Source organism: Camelus dromedarius, chromosome 13 (genome assembly GCF_036321535.1).
Source record: "Camelus dromedarius isolate mCamDro1 chromosome 13, mCamDro1.pat, whole genome shotgun sequence".
Taxonomy (NCBI): Eukaryota; Metazoa; Chordata; class Mammalia; order Artiodactyla; family Camelidae; genus Camelus; species Camelus dromedarius.
Window position 1 is genome coordinate 2930173 of NC_087448.1, and position 22210 is coordinate 2952382.

General features: G+C 44.0%; 1 protein-coding gene across 1 annotated transcript in view; it reads right to left on the reverse strand.

Annotated features, from left to right (window-relative positions):
- MYO16 (myosin XVI) overlaps positions 1-22210 on the reverse strand; it is a 350065-nt gene that overhangs the window by 173458 nt on the left and 154397 nt on the right. Inside the window, exons 17-20 of the mRNA XM_064492981.1 lie at positions 10432-10543; positions 7276-7393; positions 6440-6511; positions 4447-4588 (exon numbers count right to left, since the gene is read on the reverse strand). Of these exons, the coding sequence (XP_064349051.1) occupies positions 4447-4588; positions 6440-6511; positions 7276-7393; positions 10432-10543 (444 nt within the window). The remainder of the gene's footprint in view (positions 1-4446; positions 4589-6439; positions 6512-7275; positions 7394-10431; positions 10544-22210) is intronic.

The following is a 22210-nucleotide window of genomic DNA, read 5'->3' on the forward strand; positions in this document are numbered from 1 at the left end:
ATTTAGCAGAGATTATTTACTGGAACTCTAGGTAAACAGATTACTTCCTGACAGATATTTAAAGGTACACATTAATTTGGAAACAAGACAAGAATATCTACTATCACCATGAATTTTCAACATAGTACTGGCAGCACTAGCCAATGCAATAAAAGAAGAAGAAATAGATGATATAAAAGACAAGGAAGACAAAACACATAATTATGGTCTTAGTTAGAACATTAGAGGATGATAAGATATTCCACAGGAAAATTATTAGAACTAATAAGCAAAGTCAGCAGGGTTCCCAGACAGAAGATCAGCATAGGAAACTCAGGATGGAGTATCCTAATAAACAAATTAAAATGTAACAGAAAAATAGCTCTCATCACAGCGACCAACAGCACAAAGTACTTAGAAAAGAATCAAATAAAAATATGCGTAAAACTGATAGAAAAAACACACCAATATATTTAAGAAGTAAAAGGATGCACGAAGAAAGAGAAATATAGATTGTACACATGGAAGAAACCAATAGCCTGAAAAGGCCAACTCTCCCCATTAATCTGTAAATGCATTTCTAGTCGGAATCCCAGAAGAATGTTTTTTATGGACTGAGTCAAAGTGATTATAAAATTCATATGCAGAAATAAAGATCCAGAGGTAACCAAAACAAATATGAAAAACAAAAACTTATTATGAGAACTTACTTATTAAAACAATATATTATTGATACAGTTTTAGTCAAATAGATTAAAAATCAGGAGGGGGTAAACAAGAATTTCGAATAAATAGGATAGAGATAATTGAATATTTGTCTAAAAATAACATACCAATTTCTCATATAAACAAAAATAAACTCCTGATGTATTGAAAATCTAAAGGTTTTAGGAGAAAATGTAAGATGCCCTTGGAAAAGAATGTCTCTGCTAAGCCGCTGCAGGCAGGTCACTGTACAGAACTGAACAAATCCTCCTGCACGTGTATGAGCAGGTCACCATGGGGCAGTGCAGACCTGCATCGCCTTGTACAGCCTCACTTGCAATCAGGGAGATGCAAGTTAACGCTCTCCCTGCAATTCTGCTACTCAGTACACGCCCCAGGGAAAACTCTAACTACGTATCTCAGGAGTCTTTACAAGGATGCAACCTTGCAATTGAAAACAAAAAGAGACTTACGTGTCCATCCGAAAGGAGACAGATGAGGATATTGTGGTTTCTCTTCAGGGGAATTAATGCAACAGTTACAAAGAATGAATTAGCTCATCAGGTTTCAATATAGTTAAAGCTCAAAAACCGTGCAGAGTTAAAAAGGGAAGTTCAGCATAAAACGGACTCTCACAGCATTTCTTTAATCCTTAATGAAGCACAATGGCACATACTTGTTATGAAAAAACACTTATCTAGACAAATAAAAAAAACTGTAGAGAATGCACACAGGAGGACATTGCTGTCTCTGGGGCAGGAAGGAGAGGAACGGATTTATGTGGATAAACAAAAGGAACTGCAGCTTTTAGCTGCAATTTTCCCTTTCTTTTGTGTTAACGAAAATCTGAGGCAAAAGTGGCAAATGTTAATAGTGTCAGGTAGGAGGTAAGTGATTGCCTGTGACCCTCTGTATTCTTCTTGATGATTAAATATTTCACCCCCCAAAAAATACAGGTAATGAAGAGAGAGAGCACACATTAAATGGGAAAAAAGCTAGATGTCTATTTTCAATTTCTCACAAGTGCACAGCAGGTGTTCTAGTATCTCTGTGAGGCATTGGGGGAGTTCATAATATAAATTCATTTCCTAAGAATGAAGTACTGCACATTACAATTAATAAGGCAGTGTACATAATGCCATTTCCCCAATTCTTAACTACTTATGAACTGCTGGTATGGAGTTTTAGATTACCTTTCTTGTAGATATCTTTTGATTTGTAATATCCATCAAAGAATTTAATTTTTATAATCATTTTAATAAAGTGCTAAGGGAGAACGTTGAAACTAACAAGTAAGCATTCGGGTTTTAATCGAATTTATTTACACATTCAGTCCCTGCTTCAGAGGCAAGTTTTACTTTGTAGTTTTGTGTCTGAAATTGAGGATAGATAATCTCCACGACTCTTTTTTTTTTTAAACTTTTACTAACAATTTATAAAATATGTATCAAATGAGAGAGAGATAATGAGATTTTACTTAGGATTCTCAAGTGATACTAAATATATCACACAGCCAGATGTTTTCTTGGGGAAATTAATTTCCAATTTTATTATCAAAATAACAGTGAAAAAACATTTAATTTCTAGACATTTCCTCCTTACTTTCTTTCTCTACTTTCTTACCACCTGGTTTACCATTTAGATAGTTTCTTAACTTAATTTAGCCTCAAAAACCCTGAGGGGCATTGCATGCTCCCTCACTGAGATTCCTGGAGTGTAATGGGAGAGATGTGTGTGGTTTGGCAAAAGTGTTTAATTTGGGTATTGCTCTGCTTTGCAGTGGTCACAGAGCCCCGCCAAGCCCTGCCCGCACTACTGAGAATTCCTACAGACCGTGCCATGGATGATGTGGACAGTCCCAAAGGGCAGAGAACACTTACATGTGGAGTTAGGGGATAATTACACAAGTTCCTTACATATTTGGGGGGGGGGTGCAGACAGACAGACATCTGACAGACTGTGTTGCCCATCCATATCAAGGGTGCCCACCACGTTAACCACAGGAATATATATATATTCAATACAATCTTTTCTGACATGATTACAAAATTTCAAAAAAAAAAAAAATAGGGATTCATAAACAATAAAAGTCTATTCTAAGTTTATCCAAATTTTGAGACTTTTCTGTGACTTAGGAAATGGGTCTGTGAATCTGCAAATCCTTAAGGCTTCCATGAATTTCAAGGAGTCAGAAATACTGCAAACATAGCCTTTCTTTCCATTATTTTGGGATTTAAATTCAGGTTTGCATGACCCATGGGAGAAACAGAGGAAAAAAAAAATGGAGTTAGGACTCAAAGGAGAATAGTACCTTTTAGAAGTTAAACTTATAATACATTAATTCATCTCTAATTTTCCAGCAATTCTTTTCTTTATTCATCTGCCTAGTAAAGAATCTTTACAATAAGACTCACACCATAAATGGGCGCACTGACACAGCAGCCGTGCTCCTACTGAAAGGAAAATCATGTGCTTTCCAAGGCCTATGTTTCTTTTTTTTTCTACATATGTGTAGAGTCAAAACTTTACACCAGGTATAAGTATTTCCAATTATATACATTTAAGGCTCTGTGCGATTTAAATGGCAAATGGAAATTTTCTAAAAGTTTTTACGAGCAGCTGGATCTACACATTAATTTTTCAACATGAATTTCAGCAGCGCTGCCAATAATTGTGTAAGAGGTTAATTTGGTGGACTTGACATGTCAGCATTCTGTGAATAAGCTCCGTATTTAAAGGGAAGTCACAAATTAACTGATGGTAAGAAACTGTAACAAAATCCAGAATCCTCCCCACATCAGATATTAAGCTCTGTCTGCTGGAACACAGGTGACAGACCGCGACCCTCGGATTGCGGACTGCGCGCTGAACGTGCTGATCAACGTGCGCTGGGATCTTGCACGTGCATGTTTTAATGAGAATTTTAGTCCGCCTTTGTCCAGAATTTTAGTATGACTTGAAATCTTCTGGTATGTCTGTATTTATTTAAGAACTTTCCTGTTAATACCTGTTAGTTCTCATGTTCCCCAAGTAGCCTCTAAAAGCGGCAGTTTTCAGGAATTTGGTGAAGACCGTATGGACAACAAAGAAATTCTCAGGAGCTTTCGCTCCAAGACCAGCAGACGTGGAGAGACTCCTGAATGCACGTGTGCTCCCGACGGCCTGCCCTGCCCACGGTCACCATTAGTGACAAGAATATTAACAAAGGTTTCCATTGACAAGATGCCAAGGAGCGCTCGAACATCCAGGTGATCAAACAGCCCCGGAAAGCTGCTGCTTAAAGATGGTTAAGGTTAGGGGTCAAAAGGGTTACCAGAGATGCTTCATCAAACAACCCACAAAGCAGTTGAGGAACACAGGGAGAACTCCCAGCCCAAAACCATCGTCACATTGGTTCTGGAGGGTCATGGGCCCCCCAGTAACCGAAAGCCTCCCATATTCTTGGGCTGTCTTCTTCCCAGATTTATAGGGTTTTAAAATACTTCTTGGTGCTCAGAAGGCCATCGATGCCTTCAGCCAAGAGAGAGCACATCTGCATCTCTAGGCATGAGAGATGATCTGATTAATTCATCGAGGGGTGTGGGCGTGGGGGAGGGGCTTAAATCCCTTAAAAACAGTCAATAAAATCCTTGAAGTGAAATCACCTTGCTACAATGAAACGTTGTAATGTTCTCATGGCTGACGGTCACACTGGCTTCTGCGCGTCCGTAAGCCTGAGCCTTGTCAAGCCGGTGGTGACACCCCAGCATCTATCAGTCCTACCTGCTGGGCTCGTCTTGACTGTGGAGGCAACTGTTCACCATGTTCACCAGAAAGCCAAACAGACGACTGTACAAGGACTTGGCCAGGAGATCCCGGTAAAATTCAGCCATCTCTGCGGTGTGCCGCCGTGTGATCAGCTCCCCTGGAAGAGCAGGAGGGGGGGGCGTAAGCACCAGGGTCCCTCGTTCAGACACAGAGCTGCACCCGTGGATGTCTTCCTCCACATCCACATCCATCAGAAGATGTTACCGGTACACTGACTTGAATAAATGAGCCCTCTGTCAGTTACTACAGAACCATGTTTCCCTGAAGGGCATGTCACACATACTGCAGCCTTGTTTGCTGCAGGCGTTGACCCCAGCTTTGAGCTCCGTGCAGGCTGTGCGATCTCCCTGCGGTCAGGGGACCGACTCTCTGCAGAGCCCTCTTAACCAGCTTTCTGGTAACGGCTCATGGATGTGGATATGGAGTCATCCTCCAGGCACCTGGAAACCTGGCCATCTGGAAAAGTCATCATATTTTAGGTATTTTCAAAGAGCTGACCCTGCTCATCACAACGTGGGTTGGGAGTTGGGGAACAAGACTGAAGGTGGAAATCTCTGTTATTCTCAAAGCAGCAGTGGCTGAAATCCTGAGCGATAACGTTTTGAGTGGAGACTGGACTAGAGAGGAAACCGAGAAGGAAACACGTGGAGGTGACTGGGGGTGAGGGACTCTCCGTTTCTGCCGGAGGGTGGCAGGGTGGCGGGCATCTGGCGTCCACAGTCCGTGGTCGTGGCCAACCCGGCTGCACTGGGATGCGGGCTCATGGGGAGTCAAGCAACAGGATGCTGACTGTGTTAAATGAAGGCCTAGTATTTCGTGAGAATTAAAAATCCCAGCACTTGCCATATGACCGAGCAATCCCACTCCTGGGCATATATACGGAGAAATCTCCGATTTGAAAAGATCCATGCACCCCAGTGCTCATGGCAGCACTATTTACAACAGGCAAGACATGGACGCAGCCTAAGTGCCCATCAACAGAGGACTGGATAAAGAAGAAGTGGTGTATATACAATAGAATATTACTCAGTCTTAAAAAAAGAATAAAATCATGCCATTTGCAGTAACATGGATGGACCTGGAGATGATCAGACTAAGTGAAGAAAATCAGAGAAAGACAAATATCATATGATATCACTTATATGTGGAATCTAAACAAATGATAAAAATGAGCTTATTTACGAGACAGAAACAGACTCAGAGATGTAAAAAAACAAACCTATGGTTACCAGCAGGGGGAGGGGGAGGAATAAATTGGGAGCTTGGGATTAGCAGATACCAACCACTACATAGAAAGCAGGGAAACAAGTTGCTAGTGTACAGCCTAGGGGTCGGTATTCAGTGTCCTGTAACAAGGGGAGGGTGCAGCTCAGTGGTAGAGCGTGCGCTCAGCACGCATGAGGTCCTGGTTCAATCCCCAGTGCCTCCATTTAAAAAAAATAAATAAATAAACCCAATTGCTGGTCCCACACAAAAAATTCTGTAATAAACCATAATGGAAAAGAATGTGAAAAAGAATGTATGTATATATACACACATATATGTGTATAACTGAATCACTCTGCTGTACACCTGAAACTAACACAACACTGTAAATCAACTGTACTTCAATTTTAAAAATTATGTAAAAATAAATGAATAAACAGAAATCCCAACATTTTCAGCACGAGGCACCATTCCCGTCGATTCACTGGTGCCTGGGAAGCGGCCGCCACCATTGCGACTGACGAGGTGGCGAGAAGGGGCTTCGCTCCAAGGAAGAGGGCAGCCAGGCACCTCGTACACCAAGGGCTCCAACATTTTAATTGCGTGAGCCCTCCTGGATCAATGAGTTTATTTGTCTAAAATGACTGATCAGCTACAAAAAAGGTGACCAGTTAATCAGAATGGTCTCTCAAGAGCATTAGGAGTTTCATAAAGGTGAAAAGCAAAGTACAGAAAAATTTACCTTTAAAATATTGGATATCAGTCGTTAAAGCAGACGCCAATTCATCCGCTGATACTTGCAACATTCCAGCCACTAAAGTTAAAGCAGCAATGAAAACATATCATTAGTGTGTACTGTTTGATGGCAAGAACATTGGATTTTATAATTTGTAAGATCTGTATGGATCTATTAGAAAATGTGTGTATTGAAGGAACTAAACCACCTCTGTAAGCGGCCAGTGCAACTGGAGAGACAGCTGACGGCAATCAAAACACTAACGAGTTCTCGGGCATTAAATCACCACGGGTATTTTTTTCCCTCCTTGCCCTCATGAATGGCCCAGGAGGCTTCTCCCCAATTCCTAGTTAAATTACTTTGACATGAAGTGAAGACATGCTGATTATCAACAACCTGTGGTTTTAAGGTATTTTGAAAAAACCTGGGAGTGACTAACAAGGCAACTTCAAAGTGGAGAGAGATTTTTGGCTAGAGCTTTGAAGTGAGGTAATTACATTCTGTTTAAAATGTTTAACTAATAACATGCTCCCCAAATGTACCGGGTGGCAGGGGGTGGTGGAGAGTCCTCAGAATAATGTAAAGAAACCCAGTGATATGCCGAAGCATCAACACTGTTAATGTGGTGTGCAGCACGAGAACATAAATGCACATCTCGTTCACTCACACAACCAGAAGGAAGACAGTGGATACCCCCGCCCCCTATCCCCCTGCAAGCTCTGAATTCTACTCCAGCAAAAAGGGTTTCATCCCACCCGGCTTCTCTGTACTGTGTCGCCATCTGCTGGCCAGTCTGCAAAACTGCACCTCGGTGAGGTGCCTGTTAGATCTGTTCCACTGACCTTGCTCCAGGAGCTGGAGGTCAGACACAAACGCCGAGTCCGCCTCGGTCAGGGCGGTGAACCGAATGTCTCCAATGTGTAACACGGCTGCTAGAATCACAAACAGATTCTCCACCTCCTACGTGGTGTACAAATACAGAAAATGAATGGGCTTGCTTAGAAGAAAGATGAAAAGACAAATCCTTTTAAAAACCTCAAAGTAGGTTAAAAAAAAAAAAAAAAGATGTGCATGCTATTAGTGGGACTGAGATATTTTTTCAGATCCAGAATGTTCCCTAAAAGAACTGCCAATCTCTAACTCCAAATCCAAAACCTCGTAATTCAACACTTGTTCTTAAAATCCACATTTCTGTACCTTAAACAAAAGAGGAAGAGGGCAAGAAAGTGACGTTCTGATATTAACAGATGGTTTCTGGAAAAGTATCAGGATGAAAAATAAATGATCATGTAGTGATGGTCCGACTGGCTGGGCATCAGCTGTAGAGTCAGACTTCATACATCTCCTCCCAGAAGGCGAAGTTACCGTATCCATCTCATAGCCATCTCTCTTATAAGATAAACTGATTATGATTATAGAATTTTTCATTTCTCCTAGAAAATTAGTGGAAGAGGCACAATGAAAACAATTTGCCTAGATAAACAAAATGCTAATTTTAAAGGTATTTAAAGGAACACTCAGGGGAAAAGGATGTTAGAGCAACCTTTGAGCAGAAGGTAGCAGGAGGTATGAGAGTGTTTCCTTAAAGAATATCTGAGAACCTGGAACTCTGCATAAAGAAAGAAATTAGACCTTAGATTTGGTTTTGGACAGTCATTTTGTGGTAAGAATGAAAAGTCAAGAAAAAGCGGTAAGCTGAAACGTACTTCTCCAGAGTTGCAAATGTCTAGTGTTATGATATCAATAGTAAAAATGTGTAAGCTTCCTTTAGGACAAGTGACATAACCTTCCAAATTCTCAGTTGCCTAATCTGTAACTTGGGAATAAAAAGCTCCTGCTTGTGGAAATTTTTCTAACAATTATTATCTGCTTTATAAACACATAGTTGATACAACACAGTCCTTGAGACTTTCATTAATTTCCACTCTCATGAACTTTCAGTTTTCATATTAAGGTTCAATTTTATTATCTTTAATATGAGAGCATTGAAAAGGATAATCTGTAAGTAATTTTCAAGTATGATACTCTATGACTGTAGCATTGCTTAGAAAGTTTTTTGGTAACTTCGAAATCCTAAATTGGTGTTTCAAATTTTATTCCTTCATGCTTGTTTACATAACATTTCCTCCTCCCTTTTTAATAAATCTAGCAACTCCTCACTAAATTTTCCAGTGCCCTGTGAGATGGCACACCTGGAAACAGACAGGGAGACTCTGTTCTGTCCTCAAGGATCATACAGGTCAGCGATGGAGACAGAGCTGGGAAAACTAGCCCTAATCCGAATTACAATGTGCTACTACGCGACACTACACGACACTGTGACAGAGGTGAAAATGAACCGCTCTGCAGGCAGAGGCAGGGGCCGTGGCTCTGTGTCTGGCCGCCGTGAGCCAGCCCGCCTGCCTCTCCTCCACGCGGCCGGCTGCTTGGTGCTGGTGGAGGACGGAGGCTCCGGCGCCTTTACGGACGGATCTCCCGGGACCACAGCCACTCGCCTTGACTCAGGGTCTTGCTGGCCCAGAAGTACCTTCCCCCCAATCTCAGGGGACACGGTCTTTTCCTCCTAAGTGGACCCAGTGTCACCATCCCAGTCACTCCCAAGGATTGAGATGACGTGATTACCTTCATGCCTTTTGTTAAAATGCACTATTTCTTTTACTAAAAAGCTTGTCAACCCCCCTGCTGGCTACCTGAGATGGAAAGTATGTTCTGCCTGCCCTGCCTCTGAGGACCAAGCATGGACTTTAAATGCCCTGTTTCCAAGCAACTGACCTTTTGGAGGAATGGCCCCTTGGCCACCCCTACATCCCAGTTTCCTCTAAGGAAGCAGTGATTTTGGACTTGGAGGAAGGGAAAAATAACAAAAAGTACCACAGTGGCGAGTGCACAGACAGAAAAGCACAGATGGCCAGGAGCGAGGGAAAGACGGGAATACGGAGACGGCAGAATCAGAGCATCAAAGAACAAAACACCGCATGTGCCCACGTTCCTAGAATTCCAGTCCCTGCCTGGGGCACAGGCGGGGTGAGGCCAAGTGCCCAGAGCTAATCCACTTGGGGTGGGTCCCACCTCCTTACGCCTTCATTCTTGCCACCTTCACACCCCTTCCACCCACTCACTGCCCCATGAGCCAGGTGGACAAGGGAAAAGACAAAGACCCAAATTAACCAACTTACTGGTCTAAGGGGAGAAAAAAAGGAACGTTTTAAAATCTGCGACTACATCTGGGCTCCTGAGCTACTGGTCTACCAGATCACCCGCGTGGTCTCACACTGGTCACTAGCTTGCTAACTGGGAGTTGGCCTTCATTCAAAATGATACCCTATTGAATGAAGGAGACACAGAGACTACGTGTAAAGGAGACAGATTGGTGGGCATTTGACTGGTCTCAGGCTCAGGCCATTTCACATCTCTTATTCCCTAGACCTCTGCTGTTCCCTTCAGTGACCACAAACCGCACAAGGCGACTTCCATTTAAATCAATCAGAACTAAGAACAATTAAGCTCCATTGCTCGAGCCTCACCAGCCACACACGGCCAGTGGCTGCCCTGCTGCAAGGCGCAGGCGCAGAGCCTCCCTAGAATCGCAGGGGTTCCCGCGGCTCGGCAGTGGGTTTACCTTTCAGATTGTGTTTTTCAGCTTTACAGTGCTTGGGGGCATTTGATAATTCCTTAAGAATTTTGACAAAGCATATTGTTTAGGATGTTTTAATGATGTGATTAAAGCTGCCATTTTCTCTCAAGTCCATTTTGCTCTGGTTTGCTCGCAGGTCCTACGGGACAAGGGCTCCTTGACCACGCTCTTAAGGACAGCAGCCCGTCCTCCTGTCACCCTGTTCGTCTTCCTGGTACCTAAGGCCCTGAGCCTGCTGCCTGTTTACATCTGTCTCCCACTGGAACATAAACTCCAGGAGGTAGAGAAATGGTTTTGAATGAATAACTTTTATAAGTCAGGAGAAGGTTGATTTTCACAGTGAAATGTTTGTGGCATGACTCACCAAGTTGCTGAAGCCAATTACATTCAGGGCTTGTTTCAAAACAGCAAATCTCTCCCTGTTCAGAGAATGCTCTGCTGTTGATACATCGTCTCGAAAGGTCTGGTTCAAATACCTGCGAGGAAGAAGAGCACAGAGCTTTATGGCTGGGCGTGCGGCCAAACTCCGGTGGTTGAGTCGCTCCAGCCGTATTTGGTCCCCAGATTGATGGGGACCACCTGGACACTGTGAGCCCATGTGTTTACAAGGCCCTGGTACATAACAGCATAACAAACATACATGATGTTTCAGGAAGGGGAGAAAAGTTCCTGCTGCACCAGGACATACTGACACTGTCCTGCCTGTTCTCACTTCAGCTGCGCCCTGCGCAGGCGAAGGTCACCAGTGCTGCCCGTCTTCCGTGCAGAAATCTGGCAGGTTCCATGGTGTGCTTTGTAATTAATATCTGTGTTAAAGATTTTTCATTTAGAGTCATTTATTGTTTTTTCTTGTCAATACCTTTTCATTACAAGGTGGCTGATTAATTCATTGATTTATTCCTTTCATTCAACAAACACACAGGAATCACGCAATACTTCCAGCTGAAGTTATTAAGATGCAAGAGTGCATCCCTGGGGCTCAGCAACGAACACACTGCTCCCAGGGCAGAGGCGAGGGAAGCACGACGCCGCACAACCCAGGAGCAGAGTAACAGAGACCCACTCAGCCTGCTTGGAGGAGGGGAGGAGGGGCAATGAGGAAAGGGTCCAAGAGCTGACACTCGAGTAGGGAATTGCCAAGCAAATTCAAGGCCCAAGGGTGTCCCTGGAGTGAATGGCAATACATACTGAGGCACCGGGATGGAGCAGGCGTGAGGTACATGGGGAACTCGGGGGTGTCCCCAAAACTGGAGCCTCCAGGGAGAGGAGCAGAGGGTAAGGAGGTCACACATGTAGCCAGAGTTCTGTGTATCTTGCAAAAGAGTTCCCATGATGTCTTGGAAGGAACGGGTGGTCCTGAAGTCCTTGCAATAAAGAAAGGGCAGGAACAGATTGGTGTTTCAGAAAGAACATTCTGGTAGCCCAGTGAAAGATACCCTGGAAAGAGATGAGGCAATGAAATGAGCTCAGGGGTCCAGTGTGGAGAAGACGGGACAGGACGGATGGGGAGGCAGGACGGCCGGGCTGGCTGGATGCAGGCGCGGAGAACACAGGGGCGTGAACTGTGCTCTTCGAGCTTCTTTCTGGGGAAACGAGGTGGACGGTGGCCTCGCTCAAGAGGAGAATTAAGTTTCTGAGAGAAAGACTTCTATTTTATCACAGTCATGTTCCCTTTGAGCTACTTGGTAAAGTTCAAGCAGCGGCCCAAGAAATAATTGAGCATAAGGATCTGAAATTCAGAGAAGACCAGAAAAGGTCTGGACGTCATCGGCGTGCGGAGACTAAAACCAGGCGGCGGACGAGCTCACGGGAAGGAGACGCTAACGTTCTAGGGATGAAGAAAGGAGACCCTGGGAAGGAGGGGGCGGGGTCTGGGGGGACCTCTGGGCTGCGCGGGGTCGACTGGGGGTGGGCCGGCCCTCAGCAGGCTCAGGAGCTGAGGCAGAAGCACATGAAGACTGGATCAAAGACTCAAAGAAAAAGGTGTGGGGTCTGAAGAGAAGGAAAGAAGAGGGTCTGGAATCGGAGTTCAGAGGAGGGACCCCACCTTCTCCACGTGCAGATGAGGTGGTAGATGTGGTCCAGGGGCCAGAAGTGTCTCCGGGAGCCGAGGAACCACCACTGGTGGCTTCAGAAAGCAGGCAAGGTTGAGGACAAGGGGAAGATGGCTTGAGGAAGGGCATGAGAACTCGAATACTCGCTGCTGAGAAGGGACATTGTCCCCAAGCAGCGGGACACTGGAGGCTGAGCGGATGCAGCGGGCACCAGGTGGGGCTGTCTCCTTCCCCAGAGGGCGATGGAGCTGGGGTCGGGGCAGTGGAACAAAGGAAACCATCAAGGGCAGCCAAATTGTCAAGGGACCGGGTTACGACGGTCAGAGTCATCTTGCCTCAAATTCACAAAGTTCTGACTGACGGCTTTTGACTTCGTCACCTATTAATTAATGGCCCCACAATTACCAACTCCCAGCGTTCAGGCCTTAGAGCTCCCCAGTCACTGTCTTATGTTATCACTTTTACGTCTCAAAATCATATACTTACAGCTCAAACAATCTGGTTTTTTTTTTGTCATCTCCTTTTAACTCATACATAACTCGAACAGCAACGTCTGGCAACGTCCACGTCCAGAGCCAGAAACATCAGAGAATCACTGCTATTTGCTTTTAAAAGATCGACAGATCAAGGGAACGGTCCAGATGTTTCCACCAAGGGGAAGAAGGATGCGACGTACAGAATGTTAAAAATCGTAGACAGATTAATCCTGTTTGACGAATTCTACTCAAAGGCAAGGGCGGTGGGAGCTAACACCTTGTGTCAGATCCTCGACTGGGCGTTTCAGGAGCGCTTCCCAGCCGGTCCTCACGTCGACCTGAGAAGCAGAGCTGCTCTTGTGCCCTTGTAGGAGACATGGGAACGGAAGCTTGTTGAAGATCTCCGAGCCAATAACTGGCCAACTGCTACACCTTGTCCGACCCCCACCCTACGCCCTTGTAACTCAGTTACCAGGTTCATGCGGGGGATTATTCTGAGCAACTAAGTTTATAAAACTCACTTTCACAGGTCAGTGTGAGAAAAGCACACCTGCGCCAAATATACAAACATCTTTGCTTTCACTTACAGGGAAAAAAAAAACAGCAGACCAGATGAATATGTGTTACAACTGAACATGCAAAATTCTGCTTGTGCGTTGGGTGAGACCAGAATTCACTGCACATTGACTTTATTTAAAATAAGTCAGGAGCAACGACTGTTGACTTGTGCTGTTTCTAATCAACTATTCCATTGTTCCAATTTGTTGTCGTGACAAAAAATAGCATTTTTAGTGATACATCTCCTAAGGTGGGTCAAATTTATCGTCAAAATCATGTGTTTGTCTCTGGTGTGTGTGTGTGTATGTGTGTGAGTGTGTGTGTATGAGTGTCTCTGTGTGTGTGTGAGTGTGTGTGTGAGTGTATCTGTGTGTGTGTGAGAGTGTGTGTGTATCTCTGTGTGTGTGAGTGTGTGAGTGTGTGTGTGCATTGATACTCGTGATTTGTGGCAAAGAAAACCCGATCTTGGAATAAATCTCTTACGTGTAAAGGGGCAAATTAAAGATGCTGACCACCCACCCCCGCCTGTGGCTTCACTGGGACAAGAGGACGAGGAGTTCAAGGTGGCAGATTTCATCTGAACACCAAATACAAACAATAACCTTTTGCAAAAAGCCGACATTCAAGGGCCTGAGCACCGCGCCGGGCGCCGACACCTCCGCTCTCCCAGCGGTGCCGGACACGCCGCAAACACCGCGAAGCCGCCAGGGGCAGGCGAGCAGGCCCCGGAGATGCGGTGCACGGCGCACGACTGCGGTCAGCAGCATGTACAGGAAACGTCAAAGTTCTAAGAGGCTAGATGTCAACACTTCTCGCCTCGAAGAGAAACGACGGTTATGAGGTGTGGCAGAACGTTAGCCAGCATGAGGGTGGCTTCCTATTTCAATACACAAATGTACCAAACTGACACGCGGTGCACCTTCAGCCAGCACATGGCGATATGTCAACTACATCTCAGAAATCAACTAATCAATTAATTTAACAATAAATGAACCAACAACAGCTGCCCTGCCCGAGCTCAGGGGCATCCCAGCCCAGCAGACACACAATGACTCTCATACGCCTGTGGGTGAGCCCAAGGTGAGCTGGGAGTGAAGGCTCAGATAGAAATAAAGGCAATTACTACTTAAAACCGCGGGTGGGGCCCGTTCACCAGGTCTGGGCTCGCAGACTACAAAGCACCATTTTTTTTGCTGGCCTTTGATCTGCCGCATAAACACGAAAGAACCATGTCTTCCCTACTGTGGGCAAAGCTGCCTTCTCTCTACTAGGGGAAGTTTAATATGTAAACAGAAACCAGATAAAGCAAAACCAAACCGTTGGCGTCAACAACAGCCCTGTTTATCAGTTTGGGAAGGAAGAGGGTACACTCCGCTCCCTGCCCACCCAGCCCCACCTCGCTCCTAGAAGGAAATTCTTTCCTTTATGGTTTTTCAACTATCTGGAAAGTATTAACCAATTTTAAATCCCCCCTGCAATGGAATAAGAATAAGGTTTTTTATTAACCCCAGGTTCAGATACATAAATCTCCACCCACAGGAATGTTAATGTATTAGCTGCACACTGTTTTGTTTGGAGAGAGGAAACCCTGCCAGTGGTCTTCAGGAAAAGCATGGAATCCATTTAATAAATTACACATTCAGAAAGACTTCGGGTCCTGTGACATTCCCAGAATAGTTTGCCCATATTTTTCAAATCAGTCAGACTATTTCTTCAAAACATCTGGCGGAACAGATTCTAAACTCTGACCATCTCTCAAAGAGGAAATGCTTCTGTGAACTCACTGGGTTCTTGAAAATGGAAGTAGAGACACCAGGACAGAGTGGTCACCTCCTGCACTGGGGGCCCGGGACACGTGTTTGCAGAGCCGAACCCCAGGCTGCACCCCGTCCTCCGGCCTGAGGGCAGCAGGGGCCGCTCTTGCCAGAGGAAGGGGCACCTTTTCCTTCCCACCAAGACCCAGAGAACCAGCCATGTTTATGTGGGTGAATTAGGGAAATGGAGAGAGAGAGAAGGTTTCGCTCAGAGCTTGTGCCTTGGTCTGGCCTTTCTGAAACCATGAGACACGCAGAGGCGGGGGGCTGCACCTGCCGGGGTGGAGGAGGGCTCTCTGTGACTCCCAGGGACCCCAGCTCACAGCAGACTGGCTCTGGCTCTGTGCGTGGGGAGGGGCGGCAGGGGTGTTTACATAAACATGCCTCAGCCGAGGTCGAACAGGTGCAAAACTCCTCCTCGGGAAATCTTACCAAAAAGCATCGTGTAAGGTCATCCTCAGAACACTGATACGAAGGACAAACTCAAACGTCACCCTGCGTCTTAAACACTGACTGAGGGAGACACCTGCACCGTAAATCCTGCAACTGGTAACTATTCCAGAAGATGACACTCCCACACATGCCATTTAGGGACAGTTACCGCTGACGCACGGTTTCCAGGCCCCTCCTGGGACCCGTCCGTGGATGTGTGACACTAACCCTGTGAAATTCCAAGCTGCTTGTAACCCACCGACACCTTGCGTACTCTCTTTCAACTTGGTAGGTCTAAAAGTGAATTTTAATTTCCTCTCGAGGGAATTACTTCTATTATTTCTACCCTATTTCACTCCCCTTTCTTTCAGTTCCACTGATCAGGATGCCCGCAACGTCCAATCTTTCTCCTCTGCTGTGTGGACATTTGCCTAACGGCGATGATTCTTCATTGACAATGAACCTCAGAGGTCACCTTCCTCCCAAGGCCCCCACGGCCCCAGCGTCTGGAGACCAGCTCATCTCACCCCTCCCAGGGGGCTGCAGTGACCTCCACGCCCATCCCACCAAATCACCCAAATACTGCAAGAGCCTCCGTCTCCAATCTTACAACCAGTCTGCTTTCCTCCTTGCAGTCAAAGTGTAAATTGAGTGAACTCTCTTCCCAAATCAAAATGCATCAACGGCTTCTGGTGGCCTTTAAAATGCTATCTCCCCAGCACGCCTGCCGGGGCCCCCGGCCTGGAACTCCACGTCCTCTCAGTCACTCTCATCCACCGCTGTGCCCGCACGCGGCCCACGCTCTGCCTTCTGAGCATAATCCACACACGTCCAAACGCAGGGTGCGTCCTGTCTTCCCTCACGCGCCACCTTCTCGGGGAAGTCTCCTGGGCTGGGTGTGCCTCTGAGGGGCTCAGCAAACCCTGCACTCCCCCCACAGCTCTGCTTTGTCAGACGCTGTTACCAATGCCTGGACAGGCATTTCCCCCCAACAGGCAAGACCATGAGTTTGTTTTCTATGTCTGGGGGTGGAAGGGTGGATAAATTAGGAGTTTTGGATGTTCAGATCCAAATGACTATGTATAAAATAGGTAAACAACAAGGTCCTACTGTACAGCACAGAAAACTATATTCAATGGCTTGTAATAACCTATAATGAAAAAGAATCAGAAGAAGAGTATGTACTTATATGTACACAACTGAATCACCATGCTGTACACCAGAAACTAACACAATGTTGTGAATCAACTATGCTTCCATTAAAAAGTTACAAGGGCGAGGCCAGTCTTTGAATCACACCAACCCTGCCCAGCTGAGTAGTTGTCACTCTGGACTGAAGAGGATGAGTGTACACCTGATTCCTCTGTTGGGTTACCCTTCCCAACGGTTCACCGCCATGATGTCAGCTCCCCACTTATGGACATTCCATCTCCAGAATAACTCTCCTGCTTGTTTCCCGGGTCCCCAGAACCCAGCTCCACCCCGTCCAACTGTTCTTCCTCTGTCGGACTCTGCGCTGCGCCCTCCTCTCCACGAGCCGGCCACTGCGTGGCGGCGCTGCCCCCCCCCCCCGTCTGCTCCCGGGAGTTGCTTCCCAGGATTCTCCTCCTGCCCAGACAGGCCCATGTGCCAAGGCCGGACCAAGCCACACACTGAAATGAACCTCAGAACCTTCCCTGACTGCTCCAGCCATCCCCTTTTGCCTTGTTTAACTGAACGTGTCAACTTGGCTGGGCCAGAGGGTGCCAAAATATTTATTATTATTATCATTATTATGACTTTAAGTTTTATTACTATTCTGGGTGTGTCTGTGAGGGTGTTTCGGATGAAATTAACACTTGGATTCTTGACGGAATTAACACTTGAATTGAACTGAGTATTGAACTGAGTCAGCAGATGGCCCTCCCCAGTTGGACAGGTCTCATCCGGTCAGTGCAAACCTGGATAGAACAAGAACGCTGCTCCTTCCACAGGTGACAGGGACTCCTTTGCCGGACGGTCCTGAGCCAGGACACTGTATTTTGTGGTTTACTGACTCGAATGGAGACTTGGGTCTGGGGCCGGCTGGCTTCTGGACTGGGGCGTATACCACCAGCTCCCTGGGTCTCCACCTCGCCTACTGCACAGCTTTGTGAACCAATTCTGTATACACGTATGTCTATACATACACACATATACAAAAAGAGATTTATTCCTTCCCCACTTCAGTTACTCACACATTCACACACTTAAATACGTAATAGTTTTCATTTAACATACACAACTTAAATGTCATCAATCTGATTCTCTTGGATAGAAATGATGTCAACCGCGTTCCTGATTTAGAGTCTTGTAAAATCTAAATCTGTATTGGATGTATGGTCAGTTTCATGTACGTCTGAACATTTCTATTTATGTGTCTCCGAGTTTCCAGACACACATGGCTGGTTCTGTTTAAACCTGGTAGGCTCCCAGTATGCACGGGAGGGGCCATATGTAGTTGGTTGATAAGAAAGTAGTGAACACAAACTCTGCTCTTTTTCTTTGGCCAAAGATTGGCAAAAGGAAGTAAAAAATCAGTGCCATGAAATTCATTCTTTTGCCAAAATAAAACCAAAACAAAACAAAACCCCACAAACACTATTATGAAGAATTTATTTGGGAAATGCTCTAGAAAGAACGTTTAGTCTAAGAAACAAACATGCAAATGAGCGATCAGAGGTGATTAATCTGCCTTAAGTTCTTTAAGGAGTGGTGGGAGAGAAGTCTGAGGAAATGGGAGGGAGGGGAGCAGTGAGGAAATAATAAAACATTTTTAAACAGAAGTATAAATAGTTCACTTAGTTAGCTTGATGGCCCTTCCAGATAACATGACTGGACAAACAGCAAGTCTAACCTTTATAGAAAAAACTGCATGTCCACAAGCACACAGAAAGACACACGCCCCACGTGCAAGGGCTCACGGCCCTGGCATCCCTACAGCGTCCAAAGGTCAGCTAGAATGTCTCTGTCACTTTAGGAAGAAGCACCGACTCCATTTTAGCAATCTGGGATGTTTGCAATGAAATTAAAATGACTAAAATAAATATATACTATGTCTATAATTTTAAAAAGATTTTAAAAATAAAATTCAGGAAAATCTTGACCACAATTCCTTATTAAACTGAAGACAGTATCTAGTAAAGCACTCTTGCCCAAGGCCAAGCGAGCAGGTGGATGATGTCAGAAATGGGATTTCAGAATGGGTTGTTTCAGGAGAGATTCATAAGTTAAATTAAACTAAATACCCCAAGCTTTCTTTTTGATAATATCATCTCATTTAAAAGCTAAATAAAATTGATCGTTAACACACACAAAAATACTTCTTTACCATAATTAACCCTAATGACATCAGGAAAAAAGGGCCAGGAAACGTGGGTTCCTCTCCAAGAGCTGCTGTGCTCCTGCACCTCTGTCGTGCCTATGTTTGAATATTTTCTAGTAAAGTCTATCTTTGGGACCTGTCGTTAGGATTATAAACGTTACGTATTTTCAGTAAAATTACATATTATATAAAAATATACTTTATACATAATATTACAACACAGATTTTTTAAAAACAGTCAACATAATCTAAAAGGAAAATTAAATTAAGCAACTAGCACTTATGCTCAGTTTAGCTCTAAATTGCTTTGAACTACTCCGGTATTTCCACCTGTATGCTAAACTTGAACAACAATACACTGTTCATGGAATAATGGAGTTCAGATAAGAGTTTCATGGTCCAAATAAGGGATGCCTACGAGCTTACCGACATTGCACTGTGTTTTTAGGTCAAAATTCTTCTACATAAAAGAATATATTTGCAGAAAAGGCACAGGCAGGTTGCCTAACTGTCATTATATTTTTTCGCTTAAAAATTAGCTGAAAGTAAAAATTCTGAAAACATTATTATCGAAGGTCAGAAGGATGTGCTGTAGCTCCAGATGGAATATTCTAGCTGTGAGATGTTAATATGAGAAATTCAAGAAGTTACACGAGAATCTTAAAAAGCAATCAGTTATGCAGAGAAGCATAGTGTCAGTAAAGCATGTTTAAAACTAGCGTTTCCAAAGACAGATTCTGGAATCTTCGAGACGAGTAGGCATAACTGTTTTCGTCTTAATATGTCCATCAGTCTAGGGGCATAATTACCATTCTGTTTTAACTTTTCCCTCAGATACTGAGGAAATGAAATGACGCTGTGAATCAGGTCATCCTCACTATTACTACTGCTATGACTGTAATATCATTCTCTCGAGAAATAACTATTTTTCTAAACCAGTGCCACCCCTAAAAATGTTAGTAAGCATCATTTTAAAGAGAAACATGATGAAGCTCAGATGCCTCTCCACTGTCAAACTTATTTTCAATTTTCAAATGTACATTTCCTTAGAAGTAAATTTAATTTAAATGGGTTTTTAGTACTGTGGATTCTTAAACATTATACAAATCCTTCTGGTAGCTTCTTTCTGCACAACCTGCTGCTTCTAATAACTTTAGCATTTATATTTAAGGTTTCAAACACTTGAAAAAGTTAACCTTGAATCCCAAATTTTATGAAAACAAACGCTTATAAAATAATTAAGATAAAACTCAATGGATATTTACTTCTGACTTGTTAGGAGACAGCTTAAAATTGGAACGGGCGAGAATCACATTACACAAAGTAACTAATGCAAGTTAAAAACTACAGTTGCCGTGATTTTTAAAAAAAAGGAGTGATCATGGCCTATTTTCCTGATGATTTTAGGAAAAGTTTTATTTAAAATGGCGGGATGAGCTACCACAAGATCTTGTATATATTTCCCCGTGCTAGTGGTGGCTCACAGCGAAAAAACAATGTGACAGTGAATGTATGTATGTTCATGAATAACTGAAAAACTGTGCTCCACACTGGAATTTGACACAACATTGTAAAATGACTACAACTCAATAAAAAATGTGGAAAAAAAAAAAAAGAAAAAAGTTCTGGAGATCTGCTGCACAATAAGTGAGTGTACTTAGCACTATGAAACAGTGTGCTTAAAAGTGGTAAGATGATGAATTTTCTGCTGTGTTTTCATCACAAAAATAAAATGTAAAGAAAGCCCCCTTGAAAATTAATTAATTAATTAACTAATTAAAAGGTGGGATGGCCTCCTCCTTCTTTCTTTCATCTCCCCTCCCAGAATGATGCTCCGCCGTAAGCCCGGTGGGAACAGAGGAGGCAGAGTACAAAGACGACGCACGTCAGGTGTCACAGATCATCTGTTTGCGCTTTGTGCCTCTGTCTCGGAGCCTTTAACAGCTGACCTGCCAACAGCTCTGCTCTGAGCTTCCTTCTCACTTCCCACCAACCTCCAGTTTCAGACAGGACATCCCTTCCTGCTGAAACTGAAAGCCGTCTGCTAAGTGGAATCAGTCACCCACTTCAGCAAAAGAGGAATCAAGATCCATTTGAAAAGGCCGGGCACGCAGGACATTTGAAACGTTGATGATGCTACATTTGAATAACGGTCCTGCATCTGTATAATGATCTAGACCAGGAGGCTGCTGTAAAGTTTAGTGATGTGTTACTGAGTCATTCTGCACTGCAGCAACCACAGTATCTTATCACATAATCCCAGTGAGTAATATTCTTGCAGTTAAGGCAGAAATGTAGAGGCCACATTTTATCAATCATAATTTAATTTGCTCAGTGTATGATGCTAAGAATTCAGTGATTACGTTCAGACGAGTACCCATAAAATGTTTTTACACTTTTCCTCTTGGGGGGCCCAAAATATTCATTTCTTTCATTGGGTGGACATTCTTATCATCACAGCAAATGAGCTGAGTTTTGTTTGGTCATCAGTTTATTGGCTCAGTCTTCAAACGCTTAACTTAATACCAGCCATGCTTTCTTAGTGGGGCCACAGTCCTGAACAGAGCAAGGTCCCCACTCTCTCAATATTTACTCACTAATAAGGAAAGTTCTGAACAAAAAATTTAGATAATCAATATTTCTCTAATAGAGATAACTGTGTTGCCGTCAGTCTAAGTTGCTTTGGGAAATCAGAGAAGCTTCATAAAGACAGACTTGAACAAATTACATGCTGGCGAGAGACAGTGCCCCGTGTTTTGTTATTATGAACTGCTAATTTAAGCTGTCCCGGCTTTACCCACGCACATGACAATACTGAGTGTGCACACCTGCCAAGAATTGTGGTAAGTGGGACTCAAAGATGGAAGAGACAGAGTCTATGGCCAGAGACATCACACAGTCAGCAGCGTTCAGATAAGATGGCAGCAATAGAGTAAAACATGATGTTCTATAGAATACCAACATACAGAATAGCAATGATTACTTAACTATTAAGTCTGAAAGGCAAACTGATATTTTAGAAGGTTTTGGTTTTTTTGAATACTAAAATGCTCCTGCATGTTTCAATCAACAACTGGCTTGATCAGAAACTGTACATGTGCATTTCAATTAGTGACGGAATGAAATGTTAACCATTCTGTAAATGCACTTGGTCTCATCAACATGTTGTCTAAGAGGCTTTACAATCCTGGGGATTCTTCAAACATTATAAAAATCCCTTGTGTCAGGGAGAGGAACTTAGAAGTAATGCAGATACTTAGAGGAAATGTGCTTGTAATAGTAATTATATTATCCAAGACAAAGACAAATAGTCAAATAATAGAGTGACTATTTGAAATAATCAATGAAAGGTTTAAAAAAACCAATCTCTAACCAAAGAAGAGGGAAAACAAAGCGCTGTCCATGAAATGCAGACCCGCCGGCCTCTCTGGCATTCTTTGGAAGCGAGGAATCGATTACATGACGA